The sequence below is a fragment of the Xenopus laevis genome, chromosome 9_10L (assembly GCF_017654675.1).
Source record: "Xenopus laevis strain J_2021 chromosome 9_10L, Xenopus_laevis_v10.1, whole genome shotgun sequence".
NCBI lineage: Eukaryota > Metazoa > Chordata > Amphibia > Anura > Pipidae > Xenopus > Xenopus laevis.
The window spans coordinates 44,686,098-44,702,366 of NC_054387.1; the positions used below are offsets into that span (position 1 = coordinate 44,686,098).

Here is a 16,269-nt window from a genome sequence, read left to right on the forward strand (position 1 = left end):
TCTGCTTTGCCAAACTGCATCAAATGATATGTCAACGCAAAAATATAATTTATTTATAAGTAGGGTTTGCACTGGCTTTCTCTCTCTATAAACTATTGACAGAGGTTAAACTCTCTGTATCAAACTAAACATTAAGTCAAAGGTGAACAACCCCTTTAAGACAAGCAGTTAGATCTTGCTTATGGGCATTCTACTACAGGTATGGGACCTGTTATCCAGAATGCTCGGGAACTGGGGTTTCCCGGATAACGGGTCTTTCCATAATTTGGATCTTCATACCTTAAGTCTACTAGAAAATCATGTAAACTTGAATAAACCCAATAGGACTGTTTTACCTCCAATAAGGATTAATTATATCTTAGTTGGGATCAAGTACAAGCTACTGTTTTATTATTACAGAGAAAATTCAGAGTAATAAAATTCGGAGCTTTCTGGATTTCGGGTTTCCGGATAACAGATCCCATATCTTTACTACTGACCTATTTGGGTCAGACCGGACACCTTTAGTAGGTGACCTACTCCAGAGTCCTATTGTATATCTAGTGAAGGGTTCTATGAATGGTGGTTTTAGTGTAGACTGGAACTTCTGCAGCAATGCAGAATTTTACAAGGATTTTAAAGGAAAAACGTTCTGCTGTTAGTTTTCAACGCATGATCTTCCTAATGAATAAATGCACATGCTTCGAATAAATATGAATGGGTTGGAATAAAACTATACCAATACATAAAGGGTTCTCTAAAAAGCATAAAGAAAAATAATCAGTATAAAATAAAGCGATGGGGCATTTATACCTCCTTCTGAGAGATTCTGGAAGCCAGGATCCTTTCTATTATATTGGCATCATCCTCAGGGGGTTCCTATGACATAAAGATAAAGATTAAGTTCACAGTGTGTAGTGTATTTGTTATGCAAAACAGGGGTTTAAACGGGAATGGATCACCATGGTATAAATAATGCTGTATGTGTACCTATTTGCATATATGAAGTTTAAAAATACTTTAAATCATGAGTGCCCATACTTTACTAATGAGGGGTCTACTTTTAGGGATGTCATCGCATTATGATCTACATACATAAAAACATTGTTAGCATTCTGTTCGAATGAAAACATTACTTGAATTTAGTATTGATTTATGAGCAAATGTATATTGCTAGGTTAAGTAAAAACGGTTTATTACGTAACTTTAATGCATAAACTGTAATATATAAAATATCATCAGCTAAAGGTCTAGTGGTAGATCCTGATCTACCTACTGGGCAACCCTGCTTGAAATGAAGCTTAGGGCATGGACACATGAATTCATCAACATTTGGATCAGCTAGATCTGTGAACAGAGTCCAGATATGTGAGCATACAACCAAGTTATTTGTGACCCATGAAGGACCTGAGCTCCCTCTCAAAAAAGTATACACTGCATTTCGATGAAACACTATAAAAATCAGTCAGGAGGGCCAAAAGTCTACACCCACCTTGTAATATTTTCAATAAATCTGCTTGAATAACCTTTTAATAAATATATTTTATTAAATATATTCTATCCTATATAACTGCATGTATTTTGCATGTAATATTCTGTTGTCAGGCAGGAGGGCCATGGGGGGGGTAGTTCTCTTTTAAGGAACAGCAATTTGCTAGAATAACCTTTTAAAAAATATTCTATATAGCTGCAGGTACTCTACATTAAATATACTCTTTGTATCTACAAAGGAGAACACAGCAAACAGAGTTATGCCCATAGTTGCACAAATCTATGATAATCCATGGAGAGCTAATGTGAGGGAACACATTGACAGATTTGCTGGGGGTTTGATTTCACTGACAATTTAATTTGTTTATAAAATCAAACACAGATTTGACACCTTTACCACAATGGAATGTGCAAGTGTTCAGTGTAACACAATAGCAAAAGATGTGGCAGGAGCACCCTTAAAGGCTCTGGCATATGGGAAACAAAATGGCTAAATGTGAACCATGAATCCAGGTCTCCCACCTCTGCTTGCCATGCCATAGTGGAAGCCGACAATGCTGAAGCTCTTCCAGCTCCCAAAACAGCAATGGTTTCTCCATCATCATCCACCACTTTGAAATCCAAGTCTTCATTATACTTTCGCCTCTTCACCTGGCGCCCTGATCTGCGCTTCTGTGATGGGAGAAGATCGAGACACAAGTAATGCTGACATCCACTCATAGTGGTAAACGAAAGACATAAAACAGCGATTTAATATTCTGGTGTGATGTATTTTTTTTTTCCTTTTGGGTATAGAGTGGACAAAATCAATACTACAGTAAATAATAGTTTACAGTGTCTATGGAATACTAGGCTAGAAGTAAACTCTTACTATATTCCTCCAAAGTCTTGCAGTGGTGCAGTCTACGACAAACATTCACTACTGTTTTCACAAAAAAAAGCTAAAGTCTAAAGCAGCACTCAGCAAAACTGAAACATCTATAAAACAGGGATGCACCAAATCCGTCAATCCTTGGTGAAAGATTCGGCCGAATGCCGAACCTAATCCGAATCCTAATTTGTATGCAAATTAGGGTGAGGAAAGGAAAAAGTGGAAAAAATTATTTTGTGACGAAAAGTCACATGATTTCCCTACCTGCCCCTAATTTACATATGCAAATTAGTATTTGGATTTGGTTCAGCCAGGCACAAGGATTCGGCCAAATCCGAATCCTGCTGAAAAAGCCCAAATCCCGAACCGAATCCTGGATTTGGTGCATCCCTACTATAAAATGGGGCTCTTGAATTAAATTGTGGCAGACAAGAGGAAAGGACTGTCAAGTTCAAACAACACCCAAACCTTAACTATTGTCTATTGGGCAATGACTGTCCGACTGTAGTTGTCTATGATGTCCAACTGATGTTGCCTCAATGTCTAAAATGCGCTGATTTTGGACCGACATAGTGGCCTATAAACGACTACAACAAAATACATCAAGCCTGAGAATGCTTCTTAATTTGTCTCTTTGTCCCAACATTCTAAGTAATACAGGTATGGGACCAGTTATGCAGAATGCTCAGGATCTGAGGATTTCCAGATAAGGGGTCTTTCTGTAATTTGGATCTCCATAGCTTGGAGTCTGCTAAAAATCATTTAAAGGGGTTGTTCACCTTCCAAACACTTTTTTCAGGTGAATTATTTAATTAAAATGGAGCTATGGGAGTTGGCCTTCCCATAATTTTGAGCTTTCTGGATAATGGGTTTCAGGATAATAGATCCCATACTTTTACTCCATTATCACGGCTGGTTGCATAAAGCACTGCGTATCTTGACAGCGCTATATAAATAAATGATGATGATGATTACCATCAGAATTTTTAGCACTGTACATAGCACTGTACCTGGCTGTCCAGAGATTCAGTTGACTCCTCTGTGCTTTGAGATGCTGGGTTCAGCAAAGATGATTCTCCATCCAAGCTCTCTTCAGAGAACTCTGCTTTCCTCTTACCCTTTTTCTTCTTCTCCACTGGTGTTGGTCCCTGCTCTTTGCTGCAAAAAAAATAAATCACACAAACAGTGAAGCCTAGAAAGTTACCTACATATTATCCCAGCCCTACACCAACCAACCTAGATTTATGGAAAAGCAGAAACCAAATAGATGCAGGGCCCATTTTCCTTATAGGTGAAAACAACATGTGCATGGATACTTTCTTTTGTGGCCTTGGACTAGTACTCGCCAAGCCATCTGTACCTAAAAACTCTGTAATAAACTGCAGGAAGGACATATATATCACTACCATCAACTGGCAGATTATCAGGTAAGTACTTCAATATCTTTGTTTGTTCTACTGCTCTGTGCATTAAAGTGCAACAATTTAAGCATTCGCCACTAAAACTGGTAAAATGTAGCGCATATTCAAATTAGGGGTGGGAAAGGAAACAGTGGGGGGGAATGTTTTACTTCCTTGTTTTGTCACCTGATCTCGATCCCCGCCCCTAATTTGCATATGAAAATTAGGATTTCGTTTGAACAGGCACAAGGATTCGGCCGAATCCTGCTGAAAAAGACTGAATCCTGGCTGAATCCTTGATTCAGTGTATCCCTAATTAAAGCATTATAAATACAACTAGAATACATGTACCAGAGAGCTGTAAGATCAGTTACTGATCACTCTAGCAAAAAATATATAATTTACATTATTTACATATACTAACAAATCCTAGAAAACAGGATGCATTCAGGAGCCGTTGGGAATACCTCATTAAAGACCATCAACACCCCCCAAAGGATGAGAACGTAAGTGCACAGCTAAGAAACTAGTAGTAGCCTAAAAAGGTTGTAAGAGAACAGCAATGGAACCATAAATTAAAGTTATAACAATCCCCCTTAGGATCCAATAATACCTGATTTTAGAGTGCTACAATCAGACATTGCTAATATATCTTAGTCCTAAAGCTCTCAATGGAATACAATCTAGTAAGCAAATGGCTGACCTGTACCACTAAACACTGCATGCAGTCTTACATGCTGCAAGTTTGAAGTTGTTTTTAATTCATCACAATGCAATTTAAGAAAGGTGCACAAATGATCCAATTAAAATTGTATTCCAAAAGATTCCAAAGATCTCTTGAACAAGGCATTCAACAGTTCTGCTGATAAAGTGAAAAGGAACAACAAAAAGTTAACAGTTAAATTAAAATCTCAAATCCTGCATGTTAAAACTCCTTGCTCCCACGCTGCTGATCTAAGGAAGATGCAGCCAAACGGTCATATCAGATCGTTTAATGTATATAGAAAATAAGCACTTATGTATTCCAAAAAAACGACAAAAGAGAGACTCCTGAGAATTAAAGGGATTTTGTCATTGGAAAAAAAGTTTGTTTTTTTCAAAACGTATCAGTTAATAGTGCTGCTACAGCAGAATCCTGCACTGAAGTCCGTTTCTCAAAAGAGCAAACTGATTTTTTTATATTTAATTTTGAAATTTGACATGGGGCTAGACATATTGTCAGTTTCCCAGCTGCCCCAGTCACGTGACTTGTGCTCTGATAAACTTCAGTCACTCTTTACTGCAAGTTGGAGTGATATCACCCCTCCCTTTCCCCCCCAGCAGCCTAACAACAGAACAATGGGAAGGTAACCAGATAGCAGCTCCCTAACACAAGATAACAGCTGCCTGGTAGATCTAAGAACAGTACTCAATAGTAAAATCCAGGTCCCACTGCAACACATTCAGTTACATTGAGTAGGAGAAACAACAGCCTGCTAGAAAGCAGTTCCATCCTAAGTGCTGGCTCTTTCTGAAAGCACATGACCAGGCAAAATGACCTGAGATGGCTGCCTACACACCAATATTACAACTAAAAAAAAAAATACACTTGCTGGTTAAGGAATGACATTTTATATTGGAGAGTGAATTATATGCAGTGTAAACAGTGTAATTTAGCAATAAAAATATCATAAAAATCTTGACAGAATCTCTTTAACAATGAAGCTATTAAAAATACCTTGTTTTCTTGGGTTTGGTCTTTGCAGCCGAGTCCTGATTGGCTTTTTTCTCTTTAGGTGGTTTAGGTTCACGAGGTTTCCTAGGCTTCTTCGGCTCCTTGGGACTCTTCAGCTGCTTTTGTTCCTTTGGGATCTTGGCCTCTGAGGGCTCCTTGACCTTTTTAGGCTCTTTGACTTTCTTGGGCTCCTTCTTTTTCTTTGGTTTAGCCTCCTTTTCCTCCCCTGGCTCCTTTTTTTTACGTTTTTTCTTTACCCCGGTCCCCCCTCCTCCGCTATTCTCCATCCCATTGATGCTGGTCACTTGAACAGGCAAGCAATCTTCCTGCCCAGAGTTCGGGTATAGATCGGAATCATCTAATAGGGGAGAGGTGGGATCTAGAAGTGTCACTGAGTGGAAATCTTGGGGGGTGGATTCTGAAAACGATGGCAGGATGGGGTGTTCGCAAGGTATCGAGGCACTGGACATTGGTGAGTAGCTAAGTGCTTTCAGACTGGGCAGCTGCAAAGAAACGCAAATAAAATTTAAGTAATGCAGAATTCTCTTTCACTTAACTTTCAATTCTTGAAATTCAATTATTCACTTTTTTTTGGGAATTGTTCATGATTTGTTTCCTAAATGAATCAAAATGACTAACCTGTTGGTCTTGCTTCTGTATTTTCATTATCATAAATTATGGTTGTGCACCTAAAACATAAGAAAGACTGATTTAAACAAAGGATATGGATAGGACAGTTAGTCCCAACTTAGACCAAACACGATAGCTTGTACAATGTTTGAGGAGACTCAAATGGACAATACCGCTACTAGCTAAAAGGAGTATATAAAGCATCTTCTATTCAAAATGTTTACTCTTTTCAAGATGTTCCTCCCACATCAAAGAAGTGAGCTACAATAAACCCTGAAACACTCAGTAATGCTCTATGAAGTCATTTTGACCTAAGAGAGGGATGATGTCATCTGTCTGCTAAATTTCGGCTGCTAAAAGTATACGGGCCCATCATGAGGGATGATGATTTTATCAGGCGTTCAAGCCACAAAAAGCACCAGAGGCCAATGGGTTAGGCTAGCCTGTGATTTGAAAATCTACTAAATCCAAAATATGTTACTTGATTTAGACTCTTCCAGTGAATAGAGCTAAAGGACACAACTGTCTGATTATGTTCTATAAAACCCATTGAAGTTTGAAGAAGTAGTCTATGTTTCTCTGGGTGTTTTAATGGCAATTGTCTCTATACGGCGCGCACATGCACGCACGCACACACACACACACCTCATTTTGTCTAAAGCAGTGATCCCCAACCAGTAGCTCACAAGCAACATGTTGCTCTCCAAACCCTTGCTTAATTTTGGTTGCATAAAAACCAGGTGTCCTGCCAAAGAGAGTCTCATGTGGGCTACCAGTACATTTAGGGGCTACCAAACAGCCCTTATTTGACATTCCCGTGGACTTTTTCATGCTTGTGTTGCTCCCCAAATCTTTTTTACATTTAAATGTGGCTCACAAGTAAAAAAGGTTGGGGACCCCTGGTGTAAAGCATGCCAAACATGCTCCTTTTGCCAGGTCCACAAACAAGTGGATTTATGCCCAATCTGCCCATCAACGAGGTGGAATGATCCGGGGGGGGGGGGGGCTGTTGAAGAGAGCATCCATGGCTCCTTGCTCATAGCTAGTGCTATGGAGTTGAGTCCCAAACAGATATTGCTCTGGGAGGCCATAGTTTAGCACCATATTTTAGACTATCAGCTGCAGTCGGTAGACAATATCATCCTGTGCGTGGTCATTTTAAGCAAGTATAAATTATACAATAAACCAATACAACAAACCTATATAATCCCTAAAATGCTGAGAGTTGTATGTACACTGTACATTGCAAATGTGTGCTTAGTACAGGGCAATATCTATGCTGATATAGCTTTATAGTACCTCTCTGTGCAAGCTATAAACAAACTTATAGGCCTGTTCCTGCTGAACTGTAAAGTGGAACCCCTATGTTGATTTATTGTTCATATCTCTGTGGATTCTGAGATAACCCAAGGAATTGCTCTTGCTATCATGCTGTTTTTGGCTGCCCATGATGCAAAAATCATGTTAGGATCCTGGACTGCTATGCCACATCCCCTTCAGACTTCTTTAAATAGGATTACAATACAACAGATCATGGATATAATATAGTTAAAAAAATATAATCCAGTGAGGCAATGGCCTCTCAGAAGGCAGAGTTGATAACTCCACCAGTCTGGAAACAAAAGCAAAATGAACATGAGTGGTGGTAAATGGAACATTTTCTAATTGGACCAGTGTTGTTAGTGGAGTACTGCATGGCTCTGTACTTCGTCCCCTGCTTTTTAACTTGTTTATTAACGACCTGGAGGTGGGCATTGAAAGTTCTGTTTCTATTTTTGCAGATGATACTAAATTGTGCAGAACTATAGGTTCCATGCAGGATGCTGCCACTTTGCAGAGTGATTTGTCTAAACTGGAAAACTGGGCAGCAAACTGGAAAATGAGGTTCAATGTTGATAAATGCAGGTTATGCACTTTGGCAAAAATAATATAAATGCAAGTTATACACTAAATGGCAGTGTGTTGAGAAGGATCTAGGGGTCTTTGTAGATAACACGTTGTCTAATTCTGGGCAGTGTCATTCTTTGGCTACTAAAGCAAATAAAGTTCTGTCTTGCATAAAAAAGGGCATTAACTCAAGGGATGAAAACATAATTATGCCTCTTTATAGGTCCCTGGTGAGGCCTCATCTGGAGTATGCAGTGCAGTTTTGGACTCCAGTCCTTAAGAGGGATATAAATGAGCTGGAGAGAGTGCAGAGACTAAGTGCAACTAAATTGGTTAGAGGGATGGAAGACTTAAATTATGAGGGTAGACTGTCAAGGTTGGGGTTGACACTTGCGCGGGGACATGATTACACTTTACAAGTACATCAGAGGACATTATAGACAAATCAGGGGGCCATTTTACCCATAAAGTGGATCACCGTACCAGAGGCCACCCCTTTAGACTAGAAGAAAAGAACTTTCATTTGAAGCAACGTAGGGGGTTCTTCACAGTCAGGACAGTGAGGTTGTGGAATGCACTGCCGGGTGATGTTGTGATGCTGATTCAGTTAATGCCTTTAAGAATGGATTGGATGATTTTTTGGACAGACATAATATCAAAGGCTATTGTGATACTAATCTTTATAGTTAGTATAGGTATGGGTATATAGAATTTAATTAAAAGTAGGGAGGGGTGTGTGTATGGATGCTGGGTTTTCATTTGGAGGGGTTGAGCTTGATGGACTTTGTCTTTTTTCAACCCAATTTAACTATGTAATTATGTATATTCATCATTTCCAACAAACAAATAAATAAATAAATCTAGATATATCAGCACTTTATATGTTTTTTGTCAAGGTGAGCCAAATGTGCAGTCGCAGAATATTCAGAATTGTTTGATATGCAATGAAACTGTCCATTACTGATGGGTGTTTAGCTGGTGACTTATACAGGGAGTATGCTTTATATCATAAGCATCAGCTAGGTAGAGACCTGGCACAAGCCAAAAGCAGGGTCTAGGTCAGACAGGGTAAAGTTGTGCAAGTAATATCATATTAATGTTCCCAATATGACGTATAACCGCTCACTACTCACCCAACAGATGCTGAAATGGCAGCTGAGCAATGCACAGTTATGCCCCATTAGCAGAACCCATTATACACTTCTTTTGCTGGCATTACTGGTCCTTTAACTCTCCTGCAAACAGGAGGGGCACAGCATAAAGTAATTTGGCACTGACAAAGTAATTAGGGGCTGCTTAATTCATTAACAGTTTTATGACTCTCTATATATCCCATTTTTCCCCTCTTTTTCCTGCTTTATAGTGTTGGTGGCCAGAACACAACCCACGCTCGAATAGGATGCATCTAACAAGCAGCTAATTATCTCTAAACACAGCCTGGGAAAGCAAACAGGATAAATAAAGGTTTCCCCACTGGGGAGGCACGGGCCGAAGGCTATACCGGGTTATCTCTCAAGCACTCCCCATGCACTGCAATGCGGCAAAGGCATATTTGCAGCTCAGCTTTAATTATGTTACTCTCTTTTAAGTTCAAATATTCTTACTATTTAAAAGCTTTCCATTGTTGAGGATTAAAACCAAACAAGTTATTAAAGCTATACAATGCCAACAGAGGTATTCTCCTGTAATGAGCAAAGTTCAGCCACAGGGCCTGTGGCACTCTACAGTTTTTCCGCTGGCGTATTTTGGCAGGCAGATAAAAGCTCAACATCCCTCTTTCCAGCCTGTAATTCACATGAATGGAAACCACCTCTTACTGTGCGTGACAGGCACATTTTGGCTTGGAAACGAAAAGACCAAACAGCACCTGCGGCAGAGAAATGCTCCGGAGAAGGGTATCAAGCATTTTCCCGCCAGCAGAGAAATATTATGTGCACTGCAGGTTTCAGTTAGTTCATAGTATGTTTTATAAGATTCCATCAAATATACAGGTACGGGATCCGTTATCTGGAAACCCATTATCCAGAAAGCTCTGAATTATGGAAAGGCCGTCTCCCAAAGACTCCATTTTATGCAAATAATCCACATTTTTAAAAATTATTTCCTTTTTCTCTGTAATAATAAAACTGTACCTTGTACTTGATCCAAACTAAGATATAATTAATCCTTATTGGTAGCAGAACCAGCCTATTGGATTTATTTGGGGGCCGATTCGAGTGAAGGATTCGAAGTAAAAAAACTTTGAATTTCGAAGTATTTTTTGGGCTACTTCGACCACGACTTCGAATCGAAGGATTCGAACTAAAAATCGTTCGACTATTCGATAGTCAAAGTACTGTCTCTTTAAAAAAAACTTCGACCCCCTAGTTCGGCAGCTAAAAGCTACCGAAGTCAATGTTAGCCTATGGGGAAGGTCCCCATAGGCTTTCCTAAGTTTTTTTGATTGAAAGAAATTCCTTCGATCGTTGGATTAAAATCCTTCGATCGTACGATCGCAGTATTTGCGCTAAATCCTTCGACTTCGATATTCAAAGTCGAAGGATTTCAATTCCTAGTCGAATATCGAGGGTTAATTAACCCTCGATATTCGACCCTTAATGAATCAGCCCCTTAATGTTTACATGACTTTCTAGTAGACTTAAGGTATGAATATCCAAATGATGGAAATATCCATTATCTGGCCCCCAGGTCCCAAACAGTCTGGATAACAGGTCCCATACCTCTACCAGCATAGCTATTCCTCTCTACCCAGCTTAATTCAGCAGGAACAGCCATTTAAGGTTGATTATAACATAAAACTATGGCAGCATAGTTATTCCCCTGGACAAAGCACAATTGAGCAGGGACAACCGTCTAAGTTTACTCACAGCCTGTACAGAGATACCATAGCGCTAGACCATCATAGACAAGACCTCAGTTTGCTTAAAATCATGCAATTTTTTTTAAAGATATGCCACTATACTGAAGGAAGGTTTTAAAAGCATTGTGGCTGCTTCTAACCAGTGCCAGACCTTAGGTGACCTCATTTTGTTTATGATGACGGCTTAATGTAGTCTGTCGCTTACATGTTCCAAAAAATTGAGGCTTTACTGGCCCTTTAAGCTCTGGCATTTTCACATAATCTTGTATCTGGTGATTAAACCACATCTCACCCAGCGATTTTGTTCAGCGGGGGATTAGATCATAAATATTCATGGAAGGCCTGAAAGCCTGACAAAATTAAAGATTATTATATTAAATTAAAGGTTATTATATTTAAGTTTAAAAAAAAAAATCTTGCTTACAAGAAACATGCAGGATTTGGCAAGTGGATAGTCAGTGAAAATCACCTGTACAGACATATGTCATGTTCTGGTTTTACTGGACCTTTAAGGGCTAGTCCACACGGGGAGATAGCCCTGCGTTTGCGGTCGCGGCGACAAAGCGCCGCGCCAGTCGCCGCGACCGGCGCAGGCGACAGTTTTGTATGGGCGCCTATGTAAAAACGCCTGTGCTAACCACACGAGGCGATGCGCTTTTCAACAGTCGCCTGAAAAAGCCTGGCGAGGCATTTTCAGGCGACTGTTGAAAAGCGCATCGCCTCGTGTGGTTAGCACAGGCGTTTTTACATAGGCGCCCATACAAAACTGTCGCCTGCGCCGGTCGCGGCGACTGGCGCGGCGCTTTGTCGCCGCGACCGCAAACGCAAGGCTATCTCCCCGTGTGGAATAGCCCTAAGTGTTACTGAAGAGATCAAGCCATAAAAAAGCCATTTCTAGAGCTTGTTTCCGTTTATGATACAGTAGGTAGTCAATATTTAGTGGAGATAAACATTACTTTTCTGGTAAAGTCAAGGGCAGCCAGTCACAAAGTTAACTCTGCTCTATAGTTTGGCCAGACAGGGTCTCATTCACACTTACCCCTTTTTCTAGGTGCCAAGCCGACAGGGCAACTAAGCCCAAAAGATGAAACAATATAAACTTACTGAGAAAGCTTCTCTGAGCGCTTTGCTTTTAGACTACGGCTATCAGGTTTATACAAGGCTCTCTTTGAAAGTCAGTTTCAGCAAATCAAGGGTTAAAGGAAAACTATACCCCTAAAACAATGTAGGTCTTTATACAAATATATTGAGTAAAACCCTGCTTTATGTAAATAAACCTTTTTCATAATAATATACTTTTTAGTTGTATGTGCCATTGGGTAATCATAAATAGAAAATTGCCATTTTAAAAAAAAAAAATAAGGGCCACCCCCTGGGATCCTACGATTCACGGTGCACACAAACATACCAAACAAACCATACATGTTAGGTCACAAGAGCCAATTAAAAGACAGAGTTCTGTCTTTTGCTTCCACACTTCTTTCTATTACAGTTAGAGTTGTAGTATTTCTGGTCAGGTGATCTCTGAGGCAGCACACAGATCATCACAAAATGGTAGTTCAAGGCAAGAGATGTAAAAGGGCAATATTTACTTAAACATATATACCAGTTTGGCAAGAGTCTTTGATATGCCATTTAATTTGATATAAACTGTCTGTTGATTAAGTATTCATGTTGGGGGTATAGTTTCCCTTTAACTAGGGCTGTCAACTTTCTGAAAGAAAATTCAGATGAGGGAGGGAGCAGGGCCATGGAGGGGCAGGGCAGTGAGGTAAAAGTGTCAAGATTGAGACTGATCATGCCAAAACTTGGTACGAAGGAGCTGAGATAGAGAAATGTGAATTGGGAGCAAAATGACAGATAGTTACAAACTTAGTGGCAAATACATGGCTAGGTAGGGTTGCCACCCAGCTGGTCTTTTACTAGCCTAACCAGTTAAACACCTGCCAAGGACAAAGCTGGTATTAGAAATTTATTGGCAATGTAGTTGCCGATAAATATGCAATACCCTTAAATTAAGCCACTAGACCGTCCACTTAAGCCCTGATCCCCAATCTTACCTTCTCTCTTCCCTCATCACCCGCCCTTCACCAGTCCGTCATGTCATAGCACCGCTGCTCCTTTCATTACTCCGCCTCCTGTGTCTTGCCCCCTCCCCTGCCTGCCAGGAATAAAAATTTTAAAAGGTAGAAATCCTAGGCTTAGACCTTGGATAGCATTTTACCAGCTAGACCGATGAAGAATACCAACCTTGTGGCATCCCTAGGGTTAACCAACTACGCAGTTAGTGCAGAAAATGGTTGGGGTTGCTGAGACTAAAAAAAGGGGGACTTTCAAAGAGAACAGCTCAGTTAAAGGCCTGATAATAGCAGTCTAAAACCGCAGATATCTCAGAAACAACTAAAAATAGAAAATTAACATATACAGCAAAAGTGCTCAGTAAATGCACTTTGACTTATTTGGTAGGTTTATATCCTCTCTAAATATCTCCATATTCCAAATTACATTTAGCACAGGTAGGATAATATAGTCCTGGGGACTAAAGGGAAGGCAAAGGAGGATGGATAGAGGAAAGGTAGAGCTAGGAATTGACTCTGTCCTTCCCACATCACATGCATTGCTAGCAGCTCTGCACATTAATCTCTTTCTGGCACAGTCACGCTGCCAGGCAGACTCTGCTTTCACTGCAATGTGCTCAGGGTCGACTGCCAACCAACCCAGCTGGGCTGTCTCGTACCATATAAGAGAAGGGGATCTCGCGGGAACTCAGCCTAACTACAGTGGAAAGAGAAAAAAAAACAGAAGCGGAATTTTTGGCAGGGTGATGTTACCTGTCCCCGCAAGACATAAAGAAGGGAGGTGGGGGTGGCAGACGGCACAGTGTGAGCGCTGACTCAGTCCAGCACAATACACCTGCCTCATTCCATATAGCCAACCATTAACCATTCAGGGAGCCAGAACGTTCCAATCCGACCCGACAGCGGGAAGCAACGGAAGCAGAGCAGCAAGGAAACTACAATCACCTTCCATAACATCAGCCTGAAATAATCAAAGCTTTAACTTTTTTACATTCTTTTTCCAGTGCTACACTAAGAAAAACATCTTTATATATAACCGAGCAAAACGCTTGTAAGTGCACTATTTGGGGAGGGGGGGGGATATGAGGATTGGCTCAGCCGAGTGCAAAATGGAGACTGACCAGTCAAAACATTGAATCATTGTTTTAAATGAATATACAGGAGTTATCTAGTATTCCTGCCTTATACAGTAAATGGGCAGTATTTGGAGATGTGGGAGTGCAAGAGAGTCTGACCAAAGAATTGGAGTTAAAATCATTGTATCAAATACAGATAGATAAAGACAGATGCAGACTTCCAACGGCACACCCAGGCTTAAATAGTTCTAAATGAAGCCTAATTATTTGTCCTGTGACAATAAGACATAAAAAGGGCATTATGTGCTGGTGGGATGAGCCTTTTGCAGTTTTGTGCAAAAGCCAGTCTGAACAATTGAATTATTGAAGGGTAAAAATATGGTGAAAAGGAGATAAAAGTTTATTTTTTTATTTATAATAAATAAACGTTATCTCTTTTTCACCAAATTTTAAGTCATGCGAGTGTCTTGCTTTACATGATATTATTTCTATTTATATATATCTATCTATCTATCTATATATATATATATATATATATATATATATATATATATATATATATATATATATATATATATATATATATATATATATAGATATATATAGATATATATATAGATATATATATATATAGACAAATACAAGATTCCTCTGCACTCAACCCATTATCAATATATTTAAGACAGAGACATTTTGTGCATACTGCTACTGAAAAATGCCTTACCCTTTAAACAAAACAGGGATTGTTTGTCCATATATTGCAATATATTTAAGCTGGCCAACTACGTCAAAGTCATCCCATATCTGGCCAGTCCTATGCTCAATTTTCATCTGATTCATTAAGAATTCTATGGTTTAATTATACATTTTATAAAAGGGACGAATACGCTTTACCTGCAACTTACTAGCTGCTTTCAAAGTAAAACTCCCAAACTTGGCTGCCCTTTTATTAGACACCAGTGGGATCACCTGACTATAGTTGGAGAGGGTGGGAGCTACAACATGGAGCTGGTCACTGCTCATGTATAACTATAACAAACAAGGGAAAGTTGTGCTCACCACTAGTTTTTAAAATCATTAGGCGGGGGTGCAATGAGGGTGTGACCACAAAATACATATAGACAAATACAAGATTCCTCTGCACTCAACCCATTATCAATATATTTAAGACAGAGACATTTTGTGCATACTGCTACTGAAAAATGCCTTACCCTTTAAACAAAACAGGGATTGTTTGTCCATATATTGCAATATATTTAAGCTGGCCAACTACGTCAAAGTCATCCCATATCTGGCCAGTCCTATGCTCAATTTTCATCTGATTCATTAAGAATTCTATGGTTTAATTATACATTTTATAAAAGGGACGAATACGCTTTACCTGCAACTTACTAGCTGCTTTCAAAGTAAAACTCCCAAACTTGGCTGCCCTTTTATTAGACACCAGTGGGATCACCTGACTATAGTTGGAGAGGGTGGGAGCTACAACATGGAGCTGGTCACTGCTCATGTATAACTATATACATGAGCAGTGACCAGCTCCATGTTGTAGCTCCCACCCTCTCCAACTATAGTCAGGTGATCCCACTGGTGTCTAATAAAAGGGCAGCCAAGTTTGGGAGTTTTACTTTGAAAGCAGCTAGTAAGTTGCAGGTAAAGCGTATTCGTCCCTTTTATAAAATGTATAATTAAACCATAGAATTCTTAATGAATCAGATGAAAATTGAGCATAGGACTGGCCAGATATGGGATGACTTTGACGTAGTTGGCCAGCTTAAATATATTGCAATATATGGACAAACAATCCCTGTTTTGTTTAAAGGGTAAGGCATTTTTCAGTAGCAGTATGCACAAAATGTCTCTGTCTTAAATATATTGATAATGGGTTGAGTGCAGAGGAATCTTGTATTTGTCTATATGTATTTTGTGGTCACACCCTCATTGCACCCCCGCCTAATGATTTTAAAAACTAGTGGTGAGCACAACTTTCCCTTGTTTGTTATAGTTATACATGAGCAGTGACCAGCTCCATGTTGTAGCTCCCACCCTCTCCAACTATAGTCAGGTGATCCCACTGGTGTCTAATAAAAGGGCAGCCAAGTTTGGGAGTTTTACTTTGAAAGCAGCTAGTAAGTTGCAGGTAAAGCGTATTCGTCCCTTTTATAAAATGTATAATTAAACCATAGAATTCTTAATGAATCAGATGAAAATTGAGCATAGGACTGGCCAGATATGGGATGACTTTGACGTAGTTGGCCAGCTTAAATATATTGCAATATATGG

At 39.6% G+C, this 16,269-nt stretch overlaps 1 protein-coding gene across 8 annotated transcripts in view; it reads right to left on the minus strand.

The window, feature by feature from the left end:
• Positions 1-16,269, minus strand: part of chd6.L (chromodomain helicase DNA binding protein 6 L homeolog) — an 86,180-nt gene that overhangs the window by 49,199 nt on the left and 20,712 nt on the right. For 7 of the 8 annotated variants that reach the window (XM_018235251.2, XM_018235252.2, XM_018235256.2 and 4 more), the window contains exons 3-7: positions 6,095-6,144; positions 5,459-5,958; positions 3,352-3,499; positions 1,993-2,142; positions 793-858 (exon numbers count right to left, since the gene is read on the minus strand). In XM_018235251.2, coding sequence (XP_018090740.1) covers positions 793-858; positions 1,993-2,142; positions 3,352-3,499; positions 5,459-5,958; positions 6,095-6,127 — 897 coding nt within the window. In that variant the 5' untranslated portion in view covers positions 6,128-6,144. Of the gene's footprint in view, positions 1-792; positions 859-1,992; positions 2,143-3,351; positions 3,500-5,458; positions 5,959-6,094; positions 6,145-12,892; positions 12,994-16,269 lie in introns of all 8 variants that reach the window. The other variant, XM_018235250.2, reaches the window with a different exon arrangement.